At 35.1% G+C, this 25,382-nt stretch overlaps 1 protein-coding gene across 2 annotated transcripts in view; it reads right to left on the reverse strand.

Annotated features, from left to right (window-relative positions):
- Positions 1–3,227: 3,227 nt before the first annotated feature.
- The window catches only part of LOC129216163 (titin-like), a 279,902-nt gene continuing 257,747 nt past the window's right edge, over positions 3,228–25,382 (reverse strand). For both annotated transcript variants that reach the window (XM_054850333.1, XM_054850332.1), the window contains exons 91-101: positions 24,190–24,303; positions 23,630–23,741; positions 22,438–22,610; positions 21,975–22,259; positions 20,357–20,508; positions 19,461–19,608; positions 18,436–18,741; positions 17,172–17,477; positions 16,283–16,437; positions 13,802–13,952; positions 3,228–4,200 (exon numbers count right to left, since the gene is read on the reverse strand). In XM_054850333.1, coding sequence (XP_054706308.1) covers positions 4,007–4,200; positions 13,802–13,952; positions 16,283–16,437; positions 17,172–17,477; positions 18,436–18,741; positions 19,461–19,608; positions 20,357–20,508; positions 21,975–22,259; positions 22,438–22,610; positions 23,630–23,741; positions 24,190–24,303 — 2,096 coding nt within the window. In that variant the 3' untranslated portion in view covers positions 3,228–4,006. The remainder of the gene's footprint in view (positions 4,201–13,801; positions 13,953–16,282; positions 16,438–17,171; positions 17,478–18,435; positions 18,742–19,460; positions 19,609–20,356; positions 20,509–21,974; positions 22,260–22,437; positions 22,611–23,629; positions 23,742–24,189; positions 24,304–25,382) is intronic.

Genomic DNA, 25,382 nt, shown 5'->3' on the forward strand with positions numbered 1-25,382 from the left:
TTCATTTTGTGTCTCCATTTTGTTCGGGATATTGAATTTAGTTAGAACATGATGCACTGCGCTAAATGATTCTTTTGACTCGACTCGGAAAGCTTGCGTGAGGAAAATCAGCGAAGCGGCTTGAGACTGCGTTCTTGTTTTCATAAAAAATAAAATTCTTGGGTAAAGTGGAGACTCAAAACGAAAATTTCGGTATCTAACTAAATGGAACGGGTTTTCTGACCACTTGCTTCTAAATAATATTTTGAATTCTCAGGTTAACCTTTACCTTTTCGTTAAGAGTTCCTTAAAACTCCTCATTTTTTCAAAAGCCTCTAAAACCTGTAAACGAAAAAGTGGAAGCTCTCCTTTTCAGGGAATGTAGTTGTCAGAGGTAGTAGGGTCTGGTGGGGTAAAGTGGTCATAAAATCGTAGGTTTTCAACTTAGGTGGACAAAAAATGCTATAATTTCTTTAAAAACTTCAACTTTTTTTGTTGTTTTTTTACATTGCATTATTAAAGAACACGGCATATTGAATTTTAGGAAAAAATATATTGATTTAGGTAGTTTCGTAACATTTTCTTTTCTTCATGTATTTATGACCACTTTACCCCATGGGGTGGGGGAAAGTGGTCATAGCATGGGGTAAAGTGGTCATAGTTAAAAATAGCTGCAAAACCGTTATAAATAACCCTAATATTTGTCCAGTTCGGTTGTTTTTATAGTTACAATTATATGCACAAGTATATGCGTTCATATACGAGTATATACGTGTTTTGTGAACATGAGTAAATACGTTCTTATATGTGAGTAGATACATGTATAAATCAGATACATGCATGCACGTGCCTACTCAAGCATATACGTGTATATACGAGTATATACGTGTCACGTGTATACATGCATCACGTGCATATACAAGTATATACATGTGTAAATGAACATCATATGAGCCTATGCACTTGTATATCGAGTATATGCGTGCATACCTGAGTTTATACGTGTATAGTAGACATATATATGCATATATAAGTGTGCATACATACATGAACACATATACACGAGTTAACTCGTGGATACATCCAGTGAGTGTTTGTACATGACTACTCACGCATATACTTGTATATATATGGAAGCACGATTATATACGTATGTATATGTGTAAACATGATTATAAGACGCATATAGGTACATTTACTTGAATACACCAGTAGATGTATGCATACACGAGTATGAATGCTTATATACGTGCATGCCTGCAGAGTGAATCCAAAATCTTGAGCGAAAATCTAAGGGATGTGAGAGGGCAGGATAAGAAGCAAAGAATTATGAGAAACTTACGGTTGCTGACGCACTACATGCACACAAAGCCAAAAACTGATTAATTCAAAACAGGTCACAAATTTATTGCACAAAGAGTATTTTGCCCAACATTTTAGTTTAAGAAATATTTAGAGGAGTTATTAAAAGTTATGGCCTGTAGCAACTCTAATACGTGCATCGCAACAAAGGCACAGCGACTCCGAGTGATGAAAGATTTTCATAAGTCTCGTTATTGCAACAGAGCGTGTTTTGTGATTGCGACGCCTATATTACAGCTGCATTCTGCAAATTTCATAAATCCCTTTAAAACTTTCTTGAGACCTTAAATGTTGTGTAAAATTGTCTTTGTGAAATAAATTTGTGACTGTTTTGCATCCACCAGTTTCTGTCTTTGCGTGCATGTAGCGCTTCCACGTTGTGTTAGTGACCATATTTTCCCTATGATTCTTACTTCTTATCCTCCCCCCTAACACCTATTAATGATTTGCCCTAGAGTTTAAAGTCACCCTGTATACTTGTATATCATAAGCTTGTATGTAAGTGTTTACTCGAGTACGTACGCGTATATACGTGTCTACCTGAATATATGCGTGTCTACCTGAATATATACGTGTTCTTATATATACGAGAATAAGCAGGTATATACGTGTATAGTCGAATGTATATCTGTAGGAAAAGTTCTTGTAAATATCGATATATGTATTTATTGGTGAATTTACGTGAATACGTATATATACGTGCCTACACGAGTATATGTGTATGCATACGCATAGACTCGTATATTTAACCCTGTTTACTGTAAAAACAATATATATAAAATGAAATTAATATTTAATTTATATCTGCCTTATATGTAAATATTAAGTGACTTTAGAAGAACAATATTCGTTAAGTCGAATATTATGACCACTTTACCCCATCTTACTTAATGTGTTATAAAAAATTATTTAAAATAGATTCAGCTAACTGCTAACAAGTAAGAGTTCTTGAGACACGTAGGAAGCTTCCTGTGCAGTCCATCTGTTTATAATTCTAACAAACAAAATTTCCCAAGGAAGTTAAAAGAGGTGTTTAGATTTTAAAATTTTTCATATTCACCCAAAATATTTTTTTAACCACATAACATTTTTTCAGTTGTAAAATTTTGTATTCAAAATGTAGTTTCTAACCCCCTTACTCTAAAATAAAATTTTCACATTCGTTCGAACATTTATTTCCAAGCTATAGCCATTTCTTTGACGTATGACCACTTTACCCCATTGACCACTTTCCCCCACCAGACCCTAATAAATAGTAAAAAAAAAAATTTAATTTTTGAAACTGGCATTTTTGAAAAAAAATAAATAAATAATTTTTTTTCAAAAGACTGTGGAAAAAACACTTAAACACATATTTAAAAACGTTGCATATTTTTCAAACAAGAAAAAATAACCTTTGAGGTAAAACAAGTCACAACAAAATATGTTGTACCGTTTTTGAGACAATGTACTTTAAAGATTTTGTCGAAAATTGCAAGTGAGAAATGATGACAAAGCTGCTATCTTTGGAGGCCTGTATCTCGACCAGGAATTTTTTTGGGCGAAACCAAAAAATACGTATTTCTTACTTTTTTATGAATTTTAACATATGATTGAATTCGAAAATATCTGAGACCGTCATGGTAAGCCCCTGGTTGAATTGATGTGCATTCTATCATTAACACGTTAAAAAAAATCTTGAGATAAAGTTTAAAATAAAATATAATTATCTCTAAATCAGGAGTGTTTTTTTTTTAAATAAATTTTCTTTATCAATGCGAGACTGTATAAACACTGTCATTTGAATATTATAAAGTCGTATGTATTTTGGAATGAAATATTAATAACCGAAACTTTTCTTTTGGATTAATGTGCTCGTAAGTAAATCCTAAATAAAGACAACACTCTTATTGACACATAAATTTATTAGACTTTGACGACACATAACACAACCGGATATCACAATATTTGGGATCTATCTATAGGATGCACTATTCAGTCTATTGGGATTTCTAACTGAAATCATCACGAAAGACATAGGAACATAAATAACACGTGCTGCTCGATTTCAAGCATGTACACAGAAAAACAGTGGTAGTATAATCCATACATTGTCTCACAGAGCCACTGGTACAAAAGCGTACCACTTTGGTAAAAAGTTCGTTCGCTGATAAAAATAACAGGAATCACCAAAATGGGACTCCTGTCTTTTAAAAAATATCTTACACAATATATCTGTACAAATCTGGGTCGCTGCCAGAGCAACCCAGAAGCAAGGAAATTCGCGAATGATTGAATCTGGGATGCCAAGGAAATTGAAAATAAAATAAATAAATAAATAAATTAGCGAAATAAAAAAAAATCTACGTTCTATGTAGAACGTAAGTATTTAAACCGTATCTTTAATCGATTATTAAAGTGTTTACAATGCAAATTCATTAATAAATGAAAGAAATTAAAAAAAAAAAATCTAGCCCCGAGAAAAACTTGTTTGTTTAAAATTTGCAGAGCTCGAATTTTCGCATTCTGTATCACCAGTTCTGTAAGCCATCAAGAGAGCTGCACAACCGCAATAGAGCGGGACTTATGACGTGATGGCCACAGAACAGACGGAATGCGAAGTCTCGCCGCACCCTCTGGAATCCCAGATTTCGAACCATCCGTTTTATCACAAGCACGGTTAAGTTCATTTGTAGAGCGACTCGGCCAGAGTCCATATTCGGAAGAAGTATTCGTTCCTCCCGGCCAGCACGTGTTTCGTGTAAGTGTGCAACATGGGTTCCACATTGGCCTCTCGGATCCAAGACGATGAAGTTTCCGTGCTGTAACTCACAGAGATGGTCTTCTCGTCAAGCTCGGGGGCCTCGGATTCCTTGAATCCTGTTGGAGAAAGACCAACAATCAGGAATGGAGTTTCAAAACGAGAAGGTTGTGTGAGAGTCTGGCACTGATAAGGTGAAGCCTGACCTTGGAGGAGTTCGTTTGTTCTCAGGAAGAAAAAGCAGTGTAAGAGATTGCTATATTTGCAGAGAGATGAGTCAGCATCTCAGCACGTTGTTGGAGAGAAAATCATACCACGCTCACTCTTCCTATCTTACTAAATTAAAACCGGTACCAGTTCCTTTTACCAGTGCGCTTTATATTTCTCAATAGGTTATGTTTTTCCTTTACTATTTCGAAAAACGGAAACTCGATTCATTCTAAAGAACATATTTTTGAAACATTTTGAATGTTTCTGTAAAGGAAACGAAGGCCGACGAATGTATCCCAAACAGGTCCCGGACTAGATTCGTCTGAATATTTGCAGTAAAATTTCCAGCTGAATAAACATTCTTATTTTTTTACCAAAATGGTTTTCCTCACCTCTGTTTTTGCAAATGGAATAGTTTAATTTTTCGGATTTTTTCTTATCAGAGCAGGGGAAAAGGTGCAGTAAAGGTTTTTTTCTTTTTTTTTTGAAAATAATCAGACTGCGATTTTCAACATAAATTGCTATGTGAAACATCGATTTTTTGCTTACTGACGAGACTTCTTCACTTTTTAGACGGTTTCAAAACTAGCAAGCTTTGAAAATTTTGTTTACGCAAAAAGCAACCATGTGCACGTGCAATGTTTATCCTGACTTTTAGGAAACGAAGGAAATTAAACATATGTACTTAAGAAATTAAACTTATTATAAATACATTTCTGTGCCTCCAAATGGACATGCGAAAAAAGTAAGAAGCACCTTTAAAAATAATGAAAACTTATGCCACCATATTGTAATTGTATTTTCCAAAATATTTGAACTCATAAATTTGCATAGAAACTGCGTTTGATAGTTTTGGAAATTTGAATAAAGTTTTAAATGGAGCAACTATATGGCCAACTTTTAAATGATCAACTCCAGCTTAAACGTAACAGTTTTTTTAAACACATTAAATGTTAAAATTAATATCCATAAAAAATAACGTGCACAATTAAGAAAATAAGAATGGTTAGTTTAGTGGCAGCACATTGCCAAAACTGTTACAGCTGGCATAATTAGGAAAAAAAATCGAAATATTTGAACTTAATTACGGGCTCATAATGTAAAAATATTTTATGCAAAAATGATTTTCCGCAAGAAAAAATTATCTTAGAATAAATAATTAGAAAAGCAAATACAATGAATAATGCAGGAGTACATTAAAAATAGCTAGACTGTTCCTCTGACGCTATTCTCTCCCTCTGTCAATTTTTATTTCTCTATATTTCGTTTTTGTATAAAATTTGTTATTAACATTTCAAAAATCTTTTCTACTCTTCAAAAATTTAAAACAAACAAGAATTTCTTTGGGCTAGCAAAATTATGTTCTACTAGTATTTTATACAATAAAACTGCAAGACATATCCTAAAACTGCCAATTGCATGAAACAAACTTAAAAATGAAGAAAAAATAAGACTTGTTACATTTATTACACATAAAAAAGCTTCAAAAACCCTATCATTGAAACAAAATGTCTACTGGTTGCAGGAATTAAAAAAATCTCAAACACATATGTAGAAATGTATTTTGTAACTTTCAGTTTTTCCCTAGCAATAGGCACGCGTCAAAATATTTGGCTGAAATCTTGATCAACTATCAGATAGATTTATCCAAGAGTATTAGATTTATCTTAACTTCATTTGGACAAAAGACTTTCATAGCAAATTAGTTTACGCTACAGAAATAAGGTCTAGAAAAATTCATCCTAGTGCCATATCCCGCACTTCAGTATTTCGATATTCAAAAATTATTTTTTAGAATATTTATGAGCCAATATGAAACATATCTGAGTCAAAAATAAAGAAATTCATATATATGGGCCAAACCAATGTAAAATGCTTCTTCGCGGGGTAGGGCAAATATCAAAAATTTTACCGCCCTTTTGTAACAGAAAGTTACAAATGCACATAATCTGGAGTTTCAAAATTTACTGATAGATTTTGAAAATTAAAAAAAGACAAACGGAGCACAACAGAAATGTTTCGTTTGCGGCGTTACTCTTGGGAAACCAGAAAATTTTACCCCTGTAACGTACCAGACCATAAATAATAAAAATAAACTTTTATTTGTCTGGAGTAATTGCATACAGCTATGTACAATTAATTTACAAGGATTGTAAATGCAGGAATCTTATCCACAGAGGACTAACTTCGTTGGAAGTTAAGTTATATATTGGCTTTACAAACCAAACCTTGGAACATTGCGTTCCCGAGAGAATTTCGGACCTCAGTCCCGGCTCGTGGCGTAACCATCTCTGCCTCCAGAAGCCTTTCAGACCCCCGAAGAAAACTTCGATTCTCACCACAGGGTGGTCTGTGCTCCGAGACAAAAGAGGAGGAGCGGCGCCGTAGTGACCGCAACTTTTGCGTAATCTGGAAGGGGATCTTGTGTAAGACCGTGGGACAACTGCAGTGGTTGCGTGTGGTCTCCAAGAATGACCCCCTAACCAGACGTCATCGTCGTGGGAGGCCGAAAAGAACCGTTGAGACCTCACAGCTCCTTCCCCCTTAAAAAGGGAACTTTTCACATGGGTGGAAAGTTCAAAAATTTGGAAACAGTTCAAATAGTTTGAAATAAGTCCAACACACTGTTATGCAAATCTTGTCACACTTGAATCACGTGTAAACAGTTCGAAATCATAGTCACGGTGATTACAGTTACACATACATGAAACAGTAATTTCTGACAAGAAGAGAGCAGTACCATTTCCATACTTGAGAGTGACTCAACTTCTTAAAACATATTTTAAAAGTTATTACAACCCGAACTAATTTAACATTAAATTTATTAATGTTATTTTCTGTTCTAAAATTAACTCTAAATAATCCAAAACTATGTGATTTATCACATGAAAAATGAAAATGCATAAAAATTTCTTAGCTAAATAAAAAAAACAACAACCTTCAAACCTTTCTTTTACTGAAAGAATGAACGACTTAGGCTGTCGACATTTTGATGTTCTTTTCCTGGCCTATGTTTGACTTCAAAATTGTAGGGCTGAAGAGCTAACGACCATCTCGTTAAACGAGGATTGGTACTTGAATTTTTATTCAACCACACGAGTGGATGATGGTCTGAAATTACCTTGAACGGTAAATTTGAATCGAGGTAAAAATGTAATTTCTTTACAGCGAAAACTATCGCGGCGCACTCTTTCTCACTCGTGCAGTATTTTTGCTCGGCGTCTGAAAACTTTTTACTTAAGTATAAAATGGGATGTTCTTCCCCATTTTCATCAAACTGCGTAAGCACAACGCCTAAACCACGATCTGACGCGTCCGTTTGCACAATGAATTCACGGTTGAAATTCGGAGCAAACAAAACTGGCTGACTCGTCAACATTTCTTTCAATTGACCGAAGGCCTTCTCGCATTCAGGAGTCCAAACAATTTCCCCCTTTTTCGACTTCCCTTTCAACGTGTCGGAGAGAGGCGCAGCAATAGCCGAAAACATCGGAATGTAGCGACTGTAGTACCCTGCTAATCCGAGGAAAGCACGAACGTGCGTCTTTGTTCGCGGAGTAGGGAAAGATCGAATGCTTTCTACTTTCGCTTCTGCTGGAGAACGGAAACCGAAACCTACTATGTGTCCCAGATACTTAACATGATTTTGCGCGAACCTGCATTTCGATGGTTTAATAGTTAGGTTAGCCTTTGAAATGCGCTTGAGTACACAATCCAAATGTTTCAAATGGGATTCCCAGGTGTTGGAATACACGGCTATATCGTCAATATACGGCACGGCGAAAGATTCACAATCGTTTAACAGTTCTGACGTAATCTTAGCAAAAATATAAGGACCGTTCCTTAGCCCGAAAGGAAGCCTTAAGGGTCGAAAAGTCCCAAAATTTGTGCAAAAAGCTGCTAAACGCTGGGCTCTAGGAGTCAACGGAATTTGCCAATATCCCCTAGCAAAATCTAAAATCGTAATGTACTTGGCTGCACATACCTGTTCAACGCGTTCCTCGATATTTGGAAGCGGGAAATATTCTGTTCGAACAATTTCGTTTAATCGCCTATAATCTATGCAAGGCCTAGGATCCTTTCCAGGGACTTCAATTAGAATGAGGGGAGACAAATAGTCTGACTCCCCCACTTCAATAATGCGTAGGTCAAGCATTCTCTGAACTTCTGCCTTCAAAATTTCATTTTGCCTATGCGAGGCACGATAAGGTTTTGAACGTACGGGTTTGTCACTTATTAATTCGATGTCATGCTCAACCAAATTAGTGAGACCAGGATCATTTGAAAAACTCTTCGAATACTTATTTAATAATCTCTCTAACTGCTCAATTTGTTCTGAATTTAGACGATCTGAAAGATTACTCGATTGAACTATTTCACTGAAATTATAGATGTTGGGGTCCCTTTCAATGGTGGGGAAATCCACATCGTTATCGGCTGATGCATCATCCTTCATTTCAAAACTCAGCAAATTAATCTGTTCCGGTCTCTTGTGATAGGGCTTGAGCATATTCACGTGATAGATTTGACATCTTTCCCGTTTCCCAGACAATTCTACAATGTAGTTTGTTTCAGAAATTTTACTTCTAATCGTCCCAGGACCAACCCATTGAACAGAAAATTTTGTTGGCCTCGATGTTGCCAAAATTAGGACCAAATCGCCCACCTTAAATTCTCTTTTTACCGTATGCTTATCGTAGTAACCCTTTCTCTTAATCTGCGACTCTTCCATTTTTTTAATGGCTACCTCCTGGCATCTTTTTAAACGATTTATGAGTTTAAAAACGTATTCGGTTACACCCTCGTTTTCAATATCATCTCCCATCCACTTTTCATATAAAAGAGTTTCCGGCGTCCTAAGATTTTTCCCATGAATTAACTCTGCTGGAGTATATCCCGTACTCTCATGAACTACCGAGCGCAGGGCAAGTAAAGTTAGTGGAAGGTGTTTCTCCCAATCAGGTCCGGACTCTACACATAATGCGCGAATTAATCGCTTGATGGTTCTGTGAAACCGCTCCACTGGATTAGATTGAGGATGGTTGACGGAACTATGCTTAATTCTTACACCAAATCGCTTAAAAAACTCAGAAGTAAGAATACTCGTAAACGATCGCCCTTGATCGCACTGAATTTCCACCGGAAAACCCATTCTGCTAAACATGATTAAAAGAGCATCCGTAACTGAAACTGACCCAATATCCTTCACCGGAATGGCTTCTGGATATTTTGAGGCCAAACAAATTGCGTCGACTAAATACCTATTACCGTTAGGTGATTCTACTAAAGGCCCAACACAATCTATGTTTAGGGTGCTAAAAGTATCCCCAATGATAGGAACGATTTTTAGAGGTGCCTTCTTTTTATCACTAGGTTTACCGGCCCTTTGACAGGGGTCACAAGACCGGACAAACATTTCCATATCTTTGAAACATCCCGGCCAAAAAAAATGTCTAACCAGCTTATCTTTGGATTTAGTAATTCCTAAATGAGCAGATGTTCCCTCATGACACATGCCCTTTATTTTTTCCCTTAACACCTCGGGAACAATAATTAACTCCTTCGTGTTGCCTAACCGGTCAGTCTGCGTTTTAACTAGCAATTCATTTTTAATGTTATAATTATCCCGGTTGGAGGTCTTATTTTTACATGACACAATATCCAAAATTGGTTTTAATTTTGGGCAATTCCGCTGAAGTTCTTTTAAATCCTCACGGCTGATTTCTAAAAGTGATAATTCTGGAGCGTTAGGCTCTACTGCCGGAATAATCAGCGGGGTTTCCTCCTCCTGCTGATCCCCTTCAAACCCAACATTTTCCCCTTGATCTGCATCCTTTTTATCAGTGATAACAGACTGAGCTTCATTCCCAAAATCATGATTTGACTCACAATCTTCAGCCAATTTGTATTTATTCAGCATCGCCCTAGTCTGTACGGCGTTTAAGAATTCACAATCTGGAAATTCATACTGTTTTTGCTCCTTAAGCAAGGCAGCGGTTTTATTTCCTAGCAAATAACGCCCCGTATCTAAAGAGTCAGAGCAAACGGCAGCCTTTGTTTTTATCCTCCCAAAATGCTCCCCTTCAATTTCTACTTCAGCAAGAGGCAAAGCAATGTGATGCGCATATAGTGGTTGTTTAACCCACACCACTTCTCCTGTATAAGAATTAGGATTGACATATTTTCTAGTACAAAGATCAATCGAGGATCCAGTATCTCGAAGTATTAGAATTTTATGATTCCCAATAATGCCCTCCTGAATGTAAGGATTTAAGAATTCAGAATGACACCTTTCCTTGGGGACCGAAATACGATTTAAACTCTTGCTACCCCCACTCCGTTCTTTCATTAGCTTCGGACAAGACGGTCTCAAGTGATTAGGACTGTTGCATTCATAACAGCGGGGTGTCTTTCGCTTTTCGAAATTCCCCATATTGTTCATCCCCGGCGCGGAGCGTTCTCCGTTCAATAAGGGATTGTTCCCAAATTTCCCATTAGTTGACCTATGAGCGGTCTTTTCACTCTTCTGAGTTTTTGTCTGTTTGGGATTTTTTCGTATATTTTCATAGCTGTCTAACAGTTCAGCTAATTTTTCAGGGTCTTTGTATTGTCCCCAATCGTCGATGAAATGCTCTTTCACTTCTACTGCTACGCGCTTTTTGATTTGATCGGTTACCATCAGACTTTTCAAAGATTCAAAGTCCCCGACCTCTAAACCTTCAAGCCATTGCTCAAGAAAATTTTTGCTTTCGAAAGCAAAATCTTTCCAAGTTCCTTCAACCCGCTTGTTCAGTTGAACAAATTTCTGGCGAAAAGCTTCCGCACTTAATTTAAATTCCTTAAGTAAAATTTGTTTGATGTGATCGTAGTCTTCTGACTTTTCATCAGACTCCCGAGCAATCAACTGCACGATGTCCAGCGGCAGTAAACTTAACAGGCAGTAAACCCAATTAGTTTGGGAAATATCTGCCTTTTTGACCTGTCGCTCAAAAATAGTCAAGTACAGACTGATGTCTGATTTTTCGGGATCGAATTTTGGGATGAATTTGACAAATTCAAAATTTTCTTTTGATGCCCGAAACCCAGTGTTTACATTTGAAACAGCTCCCTGCTGTGGGAGAGACTGCAACCTGAGCATTTCTAACTCATATTCCCTCTGTTCTTTCTCTTCCTGTTTCCTTTCTTTCTCCTTTTCCAAAATCAAATTTCTTTCGGAAATAATGTTTTCAAACATTGTTTTAATCACTTCAGGGTCCTCCGTACTTTCTGAAATTAACTCTTTCAAATGAACAACCTTTAAATCAGGAGTTACAGTTAACCCCAGTTCTTCAGCTAATTCCTGGAGTTCAGACTTTTTTGCTTTGTTTAAGAAAGCCATGATTACAAAACAATTTAATTTCGAAAAATAAAAATACAAACAAGACAACTGCCAAATTAAAAGTTAATGAACTACCTAATTAAGTTAAGTGTCATTAATCCTAGCAAAATACATGTTCATAAGGTACAGTAATTTTACTTTACACAGAGAAAAAAGAACAGTTTTACACCCTAACCGTCACTCTCAAAAATGAAAAGGGTACTTACCCAATTGCAGAAAGGACCTCATCAGGGTATATCCAAGTGTAAATTCAGAGATAGGGAACTAATTAATGGATACTAGGATCCGTGCGGGAAACACCGGAGGTTATCACAAAAAAGTTCAGGTCACGATGACCGATCTCTAAAAATGTGCGGAACCACAGGAGGGTTATCACAAAAAAGTTCAGGTCCGATGACCGATCTCTAAAAATGTGCAGGAACCACAGGAGGGTTATCACAAAAAAGTTCAGGTCGCGATGACCGATCTCTAAAAATTCTTTAACGGGTTGCCCGTTGTTAATTCAAAAGGAAATGCGACGATTTCGCTTTTAAAAACACAAGAAGTAAATTTCTTCTTTCACACGCGCACAGAAGTTAAAGAACACACAGCTCTTCACATGGGCGAAGATGCACAAGATGAGCACATTCCAAGCAGAGCAGTTCTGGATGAATTGCAATGTCAACTATGGTAAATAATTTGTTCACCAGTCTCTTTGAGGCGATAGAGGAACCATCGCGAAGCTGCCACCAAATAAATTTAAAGCTGTAACGTACCAGACCATAAATAATAAAAATAAACTTTTATTTGTCTGGAGTAATTGCATACAGCTATGTACAATTAATTTACAAGGATTGTAAATGCAGGAATCTTATCCACAGAGGACTAACTTCGTTGGAAGTTAAGTTATATATTGGCTTTACAAACCAAACCTTGGAACATTGCGTTCCCGAGAGAATTTCGGACCTCAGTCCCGGCTCGTGGCGTAACCATCTCTGCCTCCAGAAGCCTTTCAGACCCCCGAAGAAAACTTCGATTCTCACCACAGGGTGGTCTGTGCTCCGAGACAAAAGAGGAGGAGCGGCGCCGTAGTGACCGCAACTTTTGCGTAATCTGGAAGGGGATCTTGTGTAAGACCGTGGGACAACTGCAGTGGTTGCGTGTGGTCTCCAAGAATGACCCCCTAACCAGACGTCATCGTCGTGGGAGGCCGAAAAGAACCGTTGAGACCTCACACCCCATCCAATTTACATATTTAGTTACCATTTCCGACAACAGGGATGCTTCAGTATGCAAAGTTTGCAGAGGACTTGAATCCGTGACATGATCGTTTGATAATTTGCTAGATGACATGCCTGTGACCGGGTGGGAATCGTAGTTCAATTCATTGCAACAGTCCTTGTGACATTATCATATCGTTTTTATTTTACCAGCTATGTAGTTCCATTTGTCCCTCAATTTGTAGGGTAAATAGGTGAAACTGATGATATGAAATCTTCTGGTTTCCCTAGCGTAAAGCTACAGACGATTTGTTTCTATTGCGTTTGGGTTTCTTCGTCCTTTTCGGGACATATTCATTAATTTTAATGCATGAAAAGACATTATAAAAATGATCCTAGATACCTAGTAAAGGTATAAAAATTCCTAGTGAAAAACTGTATATACCAAAGATAACTTTAAACGTCCGCTCAAAGAAATGTCTGCTTGCGTCGAATTTCAATTTTCAGTTGGATTTTGTTTAAAAATTAGTTTTTTAAAAGTAAACTCGTGCAAATGAATTGGCCAAATAAACGTTAAAAACCGAAACTGGGTTCATCCATCGAGAAGGGATAAATGAAGGGAGTGGAGATTTTCATTCGTAAAGCACAGATACCAAGTCAAGTGACAGATTTTAAAGTGAAGCATTGGAAAAGAACAGGTTTCTTTCACCAGTTTCACGCAATACGTGCCGAACATTCATCGTTGTTGAGTCACGTCACTTGGTCTTAGCCTAAGCTTTCGTTAAGCCAATGATTGGACTAGCTCCCTCCATTTACTAATTCCTGCTTTAAATTTTCCCTCTGCAGTTTAAGGCACGTATACTAAAAGACAAGGTAGATGTAGTTTTTCATCAGTACTTTTAATGCTCATTTTGTAAAAAAAGGATGTCTTACCTGGGGGACGAATAACTTTGATTGGTTCTTCTGGTTCCAAAGGATCACTGATACCGACTTCGTTCTTTGCTATGATTCGGACCATGTAAGCGGCATCCTCTTGCAGATCCTTGATTTGCATTCTCTGCGTCTCACCATTCACTTGACCAACCTAGGAGTATTTGAAAGATTTTTTTCGTGTTAAAATTTTATACACAGAAAATTCATTTTCATTCAACTTCATTCAGCAATTAGACGGAAGAAAAGAAAAGTATGATTGTACATTTTATGAAAAACACTAATTTAGACAAAATATACTCTTTATCTTTGAAGAATAAATAAGTTTTTAAATATATTTTTAAGCAAAATTGAAAAAAATTGTAGTAATATTTTCTTTGGAGTATGTACATAATAAATTAACTACTTCTTATGTATGTTTTTCTAACTGAAAATGTTTCTTGGTTCAACATATGTTAATACAGTGTACAGTTGTACAGTGCATAAAATCTGAAGTTAAATTTGCTAAGCAAAGATATTGTTTATCATTATAATAAATAAAAAAACAAATACACAAATAAAATAGAAATCCATACAGAAAGAGTAAATCAAAGTGCAAATAAGTAAACCCTCTAAATGCTTGAGCAGAGAAATAGTACACACTTTTGTCCTTTCCTACTTTTACCGAGTAATTCTCAGGATATTATACATGCCAACAATACCTCGTTGTGATTAATTTATATGTTTGTATACAAAGCTGATGATATTTAAATCATTAATTTGTCAGTTTTGCAATTTTTACTTACATTTGTAAAAAATACTTTTAGATATTGTTACAGGCGTGCAACATTTGTAAGTGGAAAATGACACGTAACTGTCAGAAAATTAAAAATAATTATACCTTAAATTAGGTTCCAACAAAGGGCTTACGAGTACAAAGTGTTAATGGACCCGATTTTATGTATTCAAGGTCAAAAATCAAAGCTTCTGAAATTTTTGGCCCTTCATGAGAAGTTCGGAAAAGAATAACCCTACTTAAATGACTGGACACAAAAGATAAAAAAGATTCACTTTTATCCAAAAAATACTTAGAAATATTTCAGTTTAATACTAAAGTAAAACAAAAATGCACTAAAATAGTAATGTTAAGTTTTGGTAAATGCTACTAGTAGCTAATACAAGTACTATCAAATAATAAAAAGTACACTTTTTAAACACTAACTAGCGTAATATTCTAGTCATTTTTCAGAATTTTTTCTTCAATGAGAATTGAATTTTAGCCATCTGTTTAGAGCTCTTTTTAACAACGTTTCAAATTTTTTTATTTTTAAAATGAAGTCTGTGATAAAAACACTGCACATTTCACTGTACAATCCACGAATTCCGAAAATAGTGTTTCGAATCTACTCTTGACTGTCGATTTCAAATTGTTGAAACCATTTTGTCCGACATTATATGTTATTCCATGCAATGATTAAAATGTATAAATTTAATGATATTGTAAAATAGAAGAGAGTTTTTAAACTTTCAAATTTTATTTTTCTGGTTTAAAGTTGCACAATTTTAAAGTAATTTATTTTGTATCACACTTTTCACGTGATTCAAAGCTACCCTGAGGGGCAGGGGGTTTCTCTAAACCAGGTCAACCATTTATTTAAACCGCATTTTGAAATGTTATCACTTAAGTTTTGCTAATTATGCAATACTCTAGCTTGAAGAGAGTGGATGCAATAATAACATTAAAGTAAGAAGACAGTTAAAAGTAGAGGAGTTATGAATCAAAGCTGCCTTAATTATTTTTCAAGTGTCGGGTAAATCGACCGTTAGATCTGAGGCTACAAGCTCTACAATACCTCTCAATAGCACAATTAAAAATATTTAGTGCTGAGCAATAGTCCGGATATACAACGTCCATGACTCTTCCAGAGTTACATAAAGTACAAGTTGGAGAATCCGTCACGTGAAAACGGTACAAATAGGCATGTAGACAATTGTGTCCTGTTAAAAGTCTAAATCATTAAGATGAAATGAAATGGAGGGAATGAAGACTTTCATTCGTGAAGCAAAGATCCCCAAGTCACGTGATATATTTTAAAGCAAAGAATTAGAAGAATTCAGGTTTCCTTCGCTAGTTTCACGCAAAACATGTCAAACATTCGTCGTTGTTGAGTCACGTGATTGGGGTCTTTGCCTCAGCTTTTGCTAAGCCAATTTGAACTTGCCCCCTTTATTTACTAATTTCTGCTCCTAAGGTCTAAAGACAGCCTCAGCAGCAGCTCGAGGAGAATTCGGAATACAGTGTGACGTTTCCCACGGTTTCTCTAGGGTTTTACACTCAGAAGCCTGGAAGCAACACGACGAAACGAATTTCTGTGAATTCTTTTTATCTTCAATTTAGCAGAGTAAAGTGGCAAGTCTCCATTGAATGACTGCTTATAAAATTGTATGATTGGTTTATCGGACTGGGTATATTGCTTAAAGGGAAAAAAAACTTTCTTTCCTCACCTCCATCCACATAATTCTGCGCACATTTTTAAGTGCCACAGTGTATCCTGTGATGGGAGATCCTCCATCAGATTCTGGTCGACCCCACGCTATCAGTACGGAACTTGGTCCTGTTACTACCACTTCTAAAGGCCCAGTTGGAGGTGACGGCCGAACTGAAAAATGAGACATAGATTTTAAATTCATATTTTAACAAAAATCTTTGCACAATCTTTAAAAAAGGACTTATAAGGTGTTCTCGTGGGCCTAAACGATATAGTTTAAGTTAACCTTTTTTTTATGGATGCAGTTAGGTTACTCTGGTGAAACGCATCGAGTCTAATTCATTGTAAATCAAACGGTATCGTTATACAAAGATTGGTATACTATCTTACAAAACTGTGTTCATTAGTTACTGCACATGTACATTGAGTGGCTTTTATGAACGCCGCCTCAACTGTTGCTAATACTGTTGTGGTGAATTATGTCAAAAATGCATTTTTCACAGCAGATATATTAAAAGCATTATTTGCATGTTTAATGGTGTTTTGATATGAAAACAGCGCAAATAAGATTCGTGGCGTCACCTGGCAATAATTTTGGTAACTATGACGACTTTCAAAAACGTAAAATTGTTTGTTGACAGTTCGGTGATAATATGTGGGAAAGGTTCCACTACTTTTAAAATCCAGTTCCAAACCATGTGCTTACCATTGGGTACTTTAACACGAATGGGGTTAAGATGATAAAGATCAAAGTAAAATAGATCAAATAATCAAGCACAATAAGACTGGGGTACATAAATTACCACCTTTTTAAACATATTCCCTGATATTTAGTTTTTTGTCACAACTGATAACAAAGTAACTAAATTGATAAAGTACAAGGTAGATGAAATCATAAAAAATACCTGCTGTGGATGTTAGTTTGATTGCCTTGTCCGATTCCAGTGGAGGACTAAGTCCAGCAGGATTTTCAGCAAACACTCGGAAGAAATATTCTTTTGTGTTTGTTAAATTGTGAACAGTGTAAGTGGTGACATTTGGCTCTAAAGTCTCCAACCTATTCCATGATTTTTTGGTCGACTCCCGCTTTTCGATGATGTAGGCTGTCAAATCTGCCCCACCAGTTGTTGCTGGAGGTTTCCAACTCAGGGTTAAAGTTTTGTTTGTCATGTTGACAACGGTGAGCGGACCAACAGGAGGAGAAGGAGGTGCTGCGAAAAATATTTAAAAAGCAATGAATTATAAATCCATTTAATATACATCATTTACATCAATATTAAGATTCATGGCTTGAGAAACGCATATTCTGGAGAATGCACAACAACGGTCATATTTCTATCTGATGCCTATCGAAATAGAAATGAGATTTTAACCCTTGGCACATAGGTTACCTACAGATAAATTGTAAGATTGCTGTTATCTTTAATTTGTGTGCCTTTTTCTTCTCAGTAAATTTCATTTCTACAACTAAACTACTCCTTTCTACTCAATCTATCCACCTTGTTCTCGGTCTTTTCTTTTTGCTTTTCCTGTCTGGAGTGTTCATTAAACTATATAGAACCAACAACGTGTGCTCAATGTCAACGTGCAAATGTATGTTGCACTAGAAATGGTAACAGTTTGTTAGATACAAAGTTTGTTCAATTTTTCTATATTTTGGTGTAACATACGCAAGAAGGCGCGTTGAGTTACAATATCATCAAGCATCATGCTGTACAGAGCTGTAGAGTTTGAACACGTGTCCCATGGTGCGGTATAAACTTGCTCTATGCTCTATCACGTACGTCACTCAACAGTTACAAGTCGGCTAACGAGGACATGCACTTAAGTAATCAGTTAAACCGTTAAAGCTGGTATCCATCTGCAAATGCTGAAGCAGCTGATACCACCATGGCTAGCTTTTTCGAACTTCTGCACCAATTTGTGGTGAAAGTAGTATTGACTTGGATTTCAACTATTTAAAGCTTTGGTGTAACTAGAAATTTGCTCCCGACATTGGCCTACAATTTACTCAAGTTTTCATACAGCAGACAGCCTCCGCTATTGTTGCAGTAGTAAGATCAAATGTAACTATGCAACTAATTAGATGTAACTATGTAAAATACTCGAGCTTGAAAACAAATTGAACAAAAAATGCTAAAGGGCGCCGAAGAAAAAGAGGAAGCTTACATATCCTGAGCCCAGGCGTGATGGTTTCCTCAGGTGAGAAGTATGAGCTGTGTCCCACGTCGTTCCTGCAGCAGACTCTGAAATGGTAGGCAGTGTCCTGCTTCAGTCCGATCACCTCCATCGAGAGGGATTTTCCGTCAGTGGTGCCCACTCTCTGCCACGCCTTCCGCGAGGCCTCCTTACGCTCCACGATGTATTCCAAAATGGTGCTGCCTCCATCGTTGTCTGGAGCTAGCCAGCTCAGCGTGAAGGAGCTCTCTGTCATGTTGGAAGTGGTGAAGGGTCCCTTTGGAGCGTGAGGTTTATCTAAAAACAACAAAGCCAAATTAGTGTGGGAAAAGATAAAATTTAATATTTATGCGAAATTGAAATTTCGATATGATCTTGGGGTTGATAATTTTGTGAAGAATTTTTTCTGTTAGATCAGAAATCAAATCCGGGGGTTTGGTCTTTGTTTCTGTAAAGTTATTGAATTTTGTGCCAAAAATAAAGGACAGCTGTGTGTAACAGGAGGCCTCTAATTTGTTTAGTGATTTATTTTCTACTCTTGTTTCTTTGCTGTATTTTTTTTTTTTTTTAATTTAAGATTGACCAAATCTTATACAGAGAACTTCGTGAAAAAAAAGTTAATAAATTGAAGAGTTCTCCTCCCTGCTTGGTAGCACTTTGTTTTAAAGTGAGACCAAATTCAGTTGATTCGCAAAGAGTCTCAGTTTTCCGTACTTTTTTCTTTTCTTTCTTCAGTTTTTACGCAAATTGACTACGTATTCGGATTTTCAATTAAATTGATGATTCCTTGGTACGAATTCTGCTTTCGTTGGAAAGTAGTTAATCAAAATAAATGTTTTAATATTGTATGGAAATTCATATTTCAAAGAGCATATAACGTTATTCTGTTGAAAAATTGTTTAAAGCGACATTTCAATGTAATATTCTTGAAGTTTCTCATCGCGTGAATTTCTCTAAATCAGAAGAAAAATAAAGTAATGAAACAATTAGTGAAAATATAGTAAAACTCTTCTTACCAAATAAGCTCTTTGGTGTAACTGGATCAGATGTGAGAGGATCACTGCGACCGTAGTCGTTTGTGGCGATAACGCGGAATGCATATTCGATACCCTCACTCAGATCTTTGATTTCTTGCGTTAGAATATCAGAGCTGACCGTTGTCACCTGCAACAGTAAAAAAGAAAAAAATCTGTACCAAAACAATGAGGGTTTTCCTTGCTAGTATTCTGTTCTCAGAACTATCGAAATTTTTAATCCGAATGAGATAATAAAAAAAAAATACAGAATTTTTGTAGGGTGACGGGAATACATTGAATTTTCAAAGAGACCATTCTAAATTTTATCGTCAGTCATTAAAAAAAAGTGAGCTTGATTTGAACTTTTTTACAGAGGTAAACACGTCTAAAAATATTTTTTTGCTTTGCAAGCTTAGGTTATTTTTTTCATAAAATAACAATTATAATTCAACGTATGGTAAATGGATTAAGCAACGGAAAATGTAAATACCTACTATTTAAATAAAATGTTTAAGTAGCTGTTTTTAAACATACTCCTGAAATTAGGTTGAAGGGTTTGAATTTGCCAGCGAAAAATATTCTGTTTGGAATTTAATAGCTTTCTTTTAGGGCTCCGTTTTGGTTTTTTCCAAACATAATTTTAGGACAAGCTCTCGCAACATTAATCATCCTTACTAACTTATTTATGAAAAAATCATATAGCACGTATTAAAAAACTATGAAAACATACTCAATGATTAATGATATTCTTTTTGTGTGGGGGTATTTTAAGCCCTCCGTTCTTCACATTATGTCGGTTAAAGCTACCTTTAAACCGTGGATTTTATCATATACCATCTTGAACATAAGATTTTCATCGGAAAAGTAAGATTTGTTCTTAAATTTTCCATCCTTACCTCCAACCAAACTTTTCTCCTATATTCGCATTTTTCTATGACGTATTTGAGCACTTCTGATTCACCTATGCTGGGGGACTGCCAGCCAATAGTCACAGAAGTCTTGTCGATTTTGTGGAATGTAATGGGTCCCTCAGGTGGCAGAGGTTTATCTGTAAAAAAGAATAATTTTGTAAATAATCAAAGGTTAAATTCCTTCACCGTGGTATAGTTCAAATATTTTCATACCCATATGTACAACATATATCCATAATTACAATTTCAAGTTTTCCCTGTTACTTTACTGTTTTTTTGTTATGTTTTTTCGTATTTTGTTTAGTACAGAAAGTTTTGTTCGTGTACAATTAGACAATTTCAATTGCAAAATTTGAAAATATTCCTCGATTTCAGTTCTGAACTAATTTTTTGTTTTACGACACCTTTTGTTCGTAATGTCCGATTTGGTCTCATTTAACCGATTCATCTTTCTTCCAACCAATTTAATTAGTCTAACATATTATTCGTAGAGAAGTGAGTAATAAGGCTGCTCTATTGATTCAAAACTTTAAAAGAAGAATAGTCTCAAATTTTAAGCCAATAGTTGACTATTGGCACATGCATTATTTTATACTGTCTGTACTAAAATATGTTGAGTACATGTATTTCTATGGGATCAAAACAAGAAGATATGTTTTAAAACCTTCCTTTTCGAGTTGTACCTATACCTCATTATCTAGGACGTATTTTGAAGGATCAACCAAGAAAAAATGGCAAACCTCTCTTCATTTTTCTCATTTTTTTTCTTTTGTTCCTCATACCTGGTGTCCAGTATACCGGACATAAAATTTCAACAGCTGCTAATCATGTAAAAATTGATTAAATTACTTAATTTGTTTTTTTTTTTTTTTTTTTTTGCATTTGACTGTTTACAGTCTCCTTATTATTATCTATGCATGAATTTCTTGTTTAGGGATCGGCAACACACTTAAGTAGGGATTGGAAGAATAAAATTGACTCGTTTTTTCAGCCATGGATTCTTGACTCAAAGGCAATTTTTCTTTTGCTGATTATATATATATATATATATATATATATATATATATATATATATATATATATGAACTTGTATTTCTAATTTCAAATACTTATATTAAATTTTATTATTGCATGGAGAACATTTTACAGTGAAGTTTGTGTGATGTTTCATGATTCTAATTTTCTAATTAGTTGAAATATTTATTTCAAAATGTATGTCCGGTACATTGGACGTATCGTAGCTTTTAATTTTGTACCTACAATTTTCAAATTTTGTTTTAAAGATACTCTCTTCTAAAGTACTCTGTCTACCAAATACAAAAAAAAAGTATAACTTTTTTATAAAGCCGACGGAAATAGTTAATTTAAGTGAACTTTTGAACTTAAACGTTCGTCAAATTGACATTACTTTTTTCAGCATGAAGCCACTAATCATTAGCAACAAACATTAAAATTTAAACACTTTAAAGTTGTTGCCCAGCATTGTTAATATTGATAAAAACGGTTTATGTTTTTGACTAAGACACGTCATGTGTATGCAACAAACACGTGCTTGAAATTTAGATTTTTATATTAAAAGAGAAAAAAAAAGTACTACACATACCTAGTACGAAGAGTTTGAAGTCTTGCTTAAAAGTGCCAGCCGGATTGCTGAGTTGCAAGGTGTACGTTCCACTGTCAGTGTTCTCAACGCTCCTAATGGTTATGGTGGTGGAATTTTCCCTTATTTGGACTAGAGTATGTTTTGTTGATTCCAGTACTTTGCCGTTTTTCAGCCACACTAGTTCTGGACTGGGGTAGCCAAACACTTTCACTTCTAACACGTACTCACTGAAAGACTTCAGACGCACGTTCTTCAAACTGTCGTCGAATTGGACTGATGGAGGCTCTACAATAAAAGAGACAGGGAAAGATAATTTTTTAAACAATAAATCAGAAATTTCGATTAAAAGACGGAAATAATGGCTTAAAACCTGTATTTTTTTTACATGTTTTAACTATATATAGGTAATATTGTATTTTATTTCTTGTAAAATTCATTTTAAATAAGAACTCAATATTACTACCTTGTATTTTTAGTTCTGTTGATGTTTCAGCAGTTCCTAAATGATTTGTAGCTTTGCAAGTATATGTTCCAGCAGATTTTTCAGTAGTTTCAGCTATTTGGAGCGTTGCCAGTTGATTTTCATACGTCGCTGTCAGGTTTTTCAAAATCACCAAGTCCTTTCCATTTTTAAGCCTAAAAAGGTTTAAAATATAAATTATTCGAATTGAACCGAACGATTTACAATACGATAATACAAGTTGTTGAATGGGAACTTTAACGTAAGCTTAAATTACTTATAAGAGAATATTTTAAAGTTAGTAAGTTAAAAAACAGTGATGCATCCTGTAACAGTTCTCTTCCAGACATGATACATAAGTATACGATCAAACAAATTAGATAAAATTTGTCTGTTTTTTCAAGTCATAAAATATGTATAACAAATGCATGTATGCAACTGTATTCATATTTTCAAATTTGTGGATAGGTAGCAAAAAAAAAAAAAAAAGATAGATCAACATAAGGTTTAATGGTAACTTGAGAGTACACAACATTGCACCCCGTAGTTGCAGTTAAAAAAATATTTGAAGGGACTCATCTTGGGGTTTGGAGGGGTGGGAGGACTAAAAGAAAAGGTGGTTAAAAAACCAACTTACATTACGCTTGTATTATTTTTCTAATAAAAGATCAAATAATATAGAGGTGGCTTCCCCCCCCCCCCTTCCTCCATTTACTTCAGCATTGTTGCTGACGCACAATATCGTATGGTTTCATACATATAAAAAAAATGAGGAAGCAGTTTTTATCAAGGTTTTTTGGGTCATCTAAGAATTATATCACTAGGCTCTAGTATACGTAAAATGCTATCATGGAATCTACACTCTACCGCCTAGTATCAGTAGTTTAAGAGTGATTCAGGTTCAAAGTGACGTCATTTTAAGTCACTCTTATTTATATGCTGCTTAAAATGATATTTCAATAATAATTTATTGCATCTGTAAGCGTTTAACAAAATCAAAGGTAAAATGAAACAGCTAGTCATATGACAAAAAAACATGTTTGAAAAAAAATACGTCACTCATCACGCTGTAAAAAGAGCTCATATTCTTTTTGTCTATGACTAGAAATGCTAGTAATTAAATACATAAATAAATAATTACTTAAACACAATTTCAAAATGAATTAAAATGTATTTTATTTTAAACTACGCATACCATTTTATCGTTGGAGCTGGCTGACCACTTATTCTACAGCTCATTTTTGCTGGCTTTCTAAGACCACAAGCAACAGGTTGCAAATGTTCGATAACTGCAGGTGGTTCACCAGCTATAAAAAGCAGTGGAAAATAAAATTTCGATACGATCACAACTTATAGAAAGATGACAATAAAACACAAATAGGAAAAACTGGTATAGAGTTTTTATAGTAAAACAGAGTTAATTCATGCTGTAAATACTGTCTGACCACGGATTGTATGAAAAGGCCAACATCCGGTTTCAGGCGGAAGTGGACGTATCTCTTAGGTTTTAGGCATGTCAGCGTTTGCAGATGTATGTTAGCCTCTAAATTATGCATATGCTCACTCATATAAGCGGAACACGCTCATCGAATTTTTATTTTTCACCCTCATTTAGATGGACTCGTCTTAACTGGATGTTTGCCAATTCCATACAATACGTGGTTGAACCGTAAAATATAATTCATGCTTTATAAAACAAAGTTTAAAACAAATTAAATAAAATCTCAAACATATTTTAATCGGAATCATTTTTACCTTTAGGCTCGCGAACAAGAATATATTTTGTGCCTGGTGAAGGATCGCTTTTTCCAACTTCATTCACGGCAATGACTCGGAACATGTACTCATCTCCTTCTTTAAGATTCTCCACTACAAATAGAAAAATGAGAAATTAATCATTCTAAAAAGATGAAATAGTTCTTAAAATTCAAATGAAGAACTCATTTGCCATGTTCGTAGCGAAGGAAGAGGAGCATCCTCTTTGAAAATTTTGCAACATATTTCTGAAACAGAAAAATTACAAAAGTAGGTATAAAGCTAAGAAAAGAAAGAATCAGAAAAAAAATCGAACAATTACATTAATTAAGTTCTTATGCTCTCACTAAATTTCACCACTTTGTAACTATTAAATGACCAAGTTGCTTTAGAGTAAAGATTAAGATTTCAGTAAGTTACAGTAAGTTACTGGTCGGTGCTAATTCTACATTAGCTACCAGTTTGCCTACCTCTAGGCTTTCTTAAGAGGTTTTCCACCTCCAGCTCACTCATTTCCTATGCCGGGCTGATGAGTGCTAATAAGCACGAAACTCAGGGGTGCCCACAAGGGGGGATTATGGCGCAAGTTGCGCCATCAAAATTTTTGGGGGGGATTTTTAAAATTGCTTTTTATTTATGTATTTATTGATTTATATTTAATTTAAATTAATATTTATTTTATTTTATTTTATTCTGTTTATTTTTTATATCGTTTATTTAGTTTGTGTGTGATGTGTGTGTCATTGGCGTAGCACAGGAATTTTCTAATAAAATAATAACAATAATTAAAAATAATTAAATACATAAATAAATAAAAACTATTTAAAAGAATAAATAAATAAAAAATATATTAAAAATAAATAAATAAAAAATATATTAAAAATAAAAAATTATTAAAAAATAAATAAATAAATAAAATAAAAAAAGAGCTAAAAACAAAAGGGGGGGGGGAGAGTCGAGGAAAATGGGGGGGGGATTTGCGCCACTGAACTTGGGGGGGATGGGCACCCCTGACGAAACTGCAGTCTTCTGCTGGAATTGACTGAGTTGGCGGTGTATTTCATATAAAGATTAAGATTTTGAATACTGGAAAAAAAATCTGAGTCTTATTCCTCTTGGGAGATATGTTCTATACTTTTCTCGTGTTATTAAAATCAGCTGACATATGAATTATTAGAAACTCAATAAAGTGG

Source organism: Uloborus diversus, chromosome 2 (assembly GCF_026930045.1).
Source record: "Uloborus diversus isolate 005 chromosome 2, Udiv.v.3.1, whole genome shotgun sequence".
Classification (NCBI taxonomy): Eukaryota; Metazoa; Arthropoda; class Arachnida; order Araneae; family Uloboridae; genus Uloborus; species Uloborus diversus.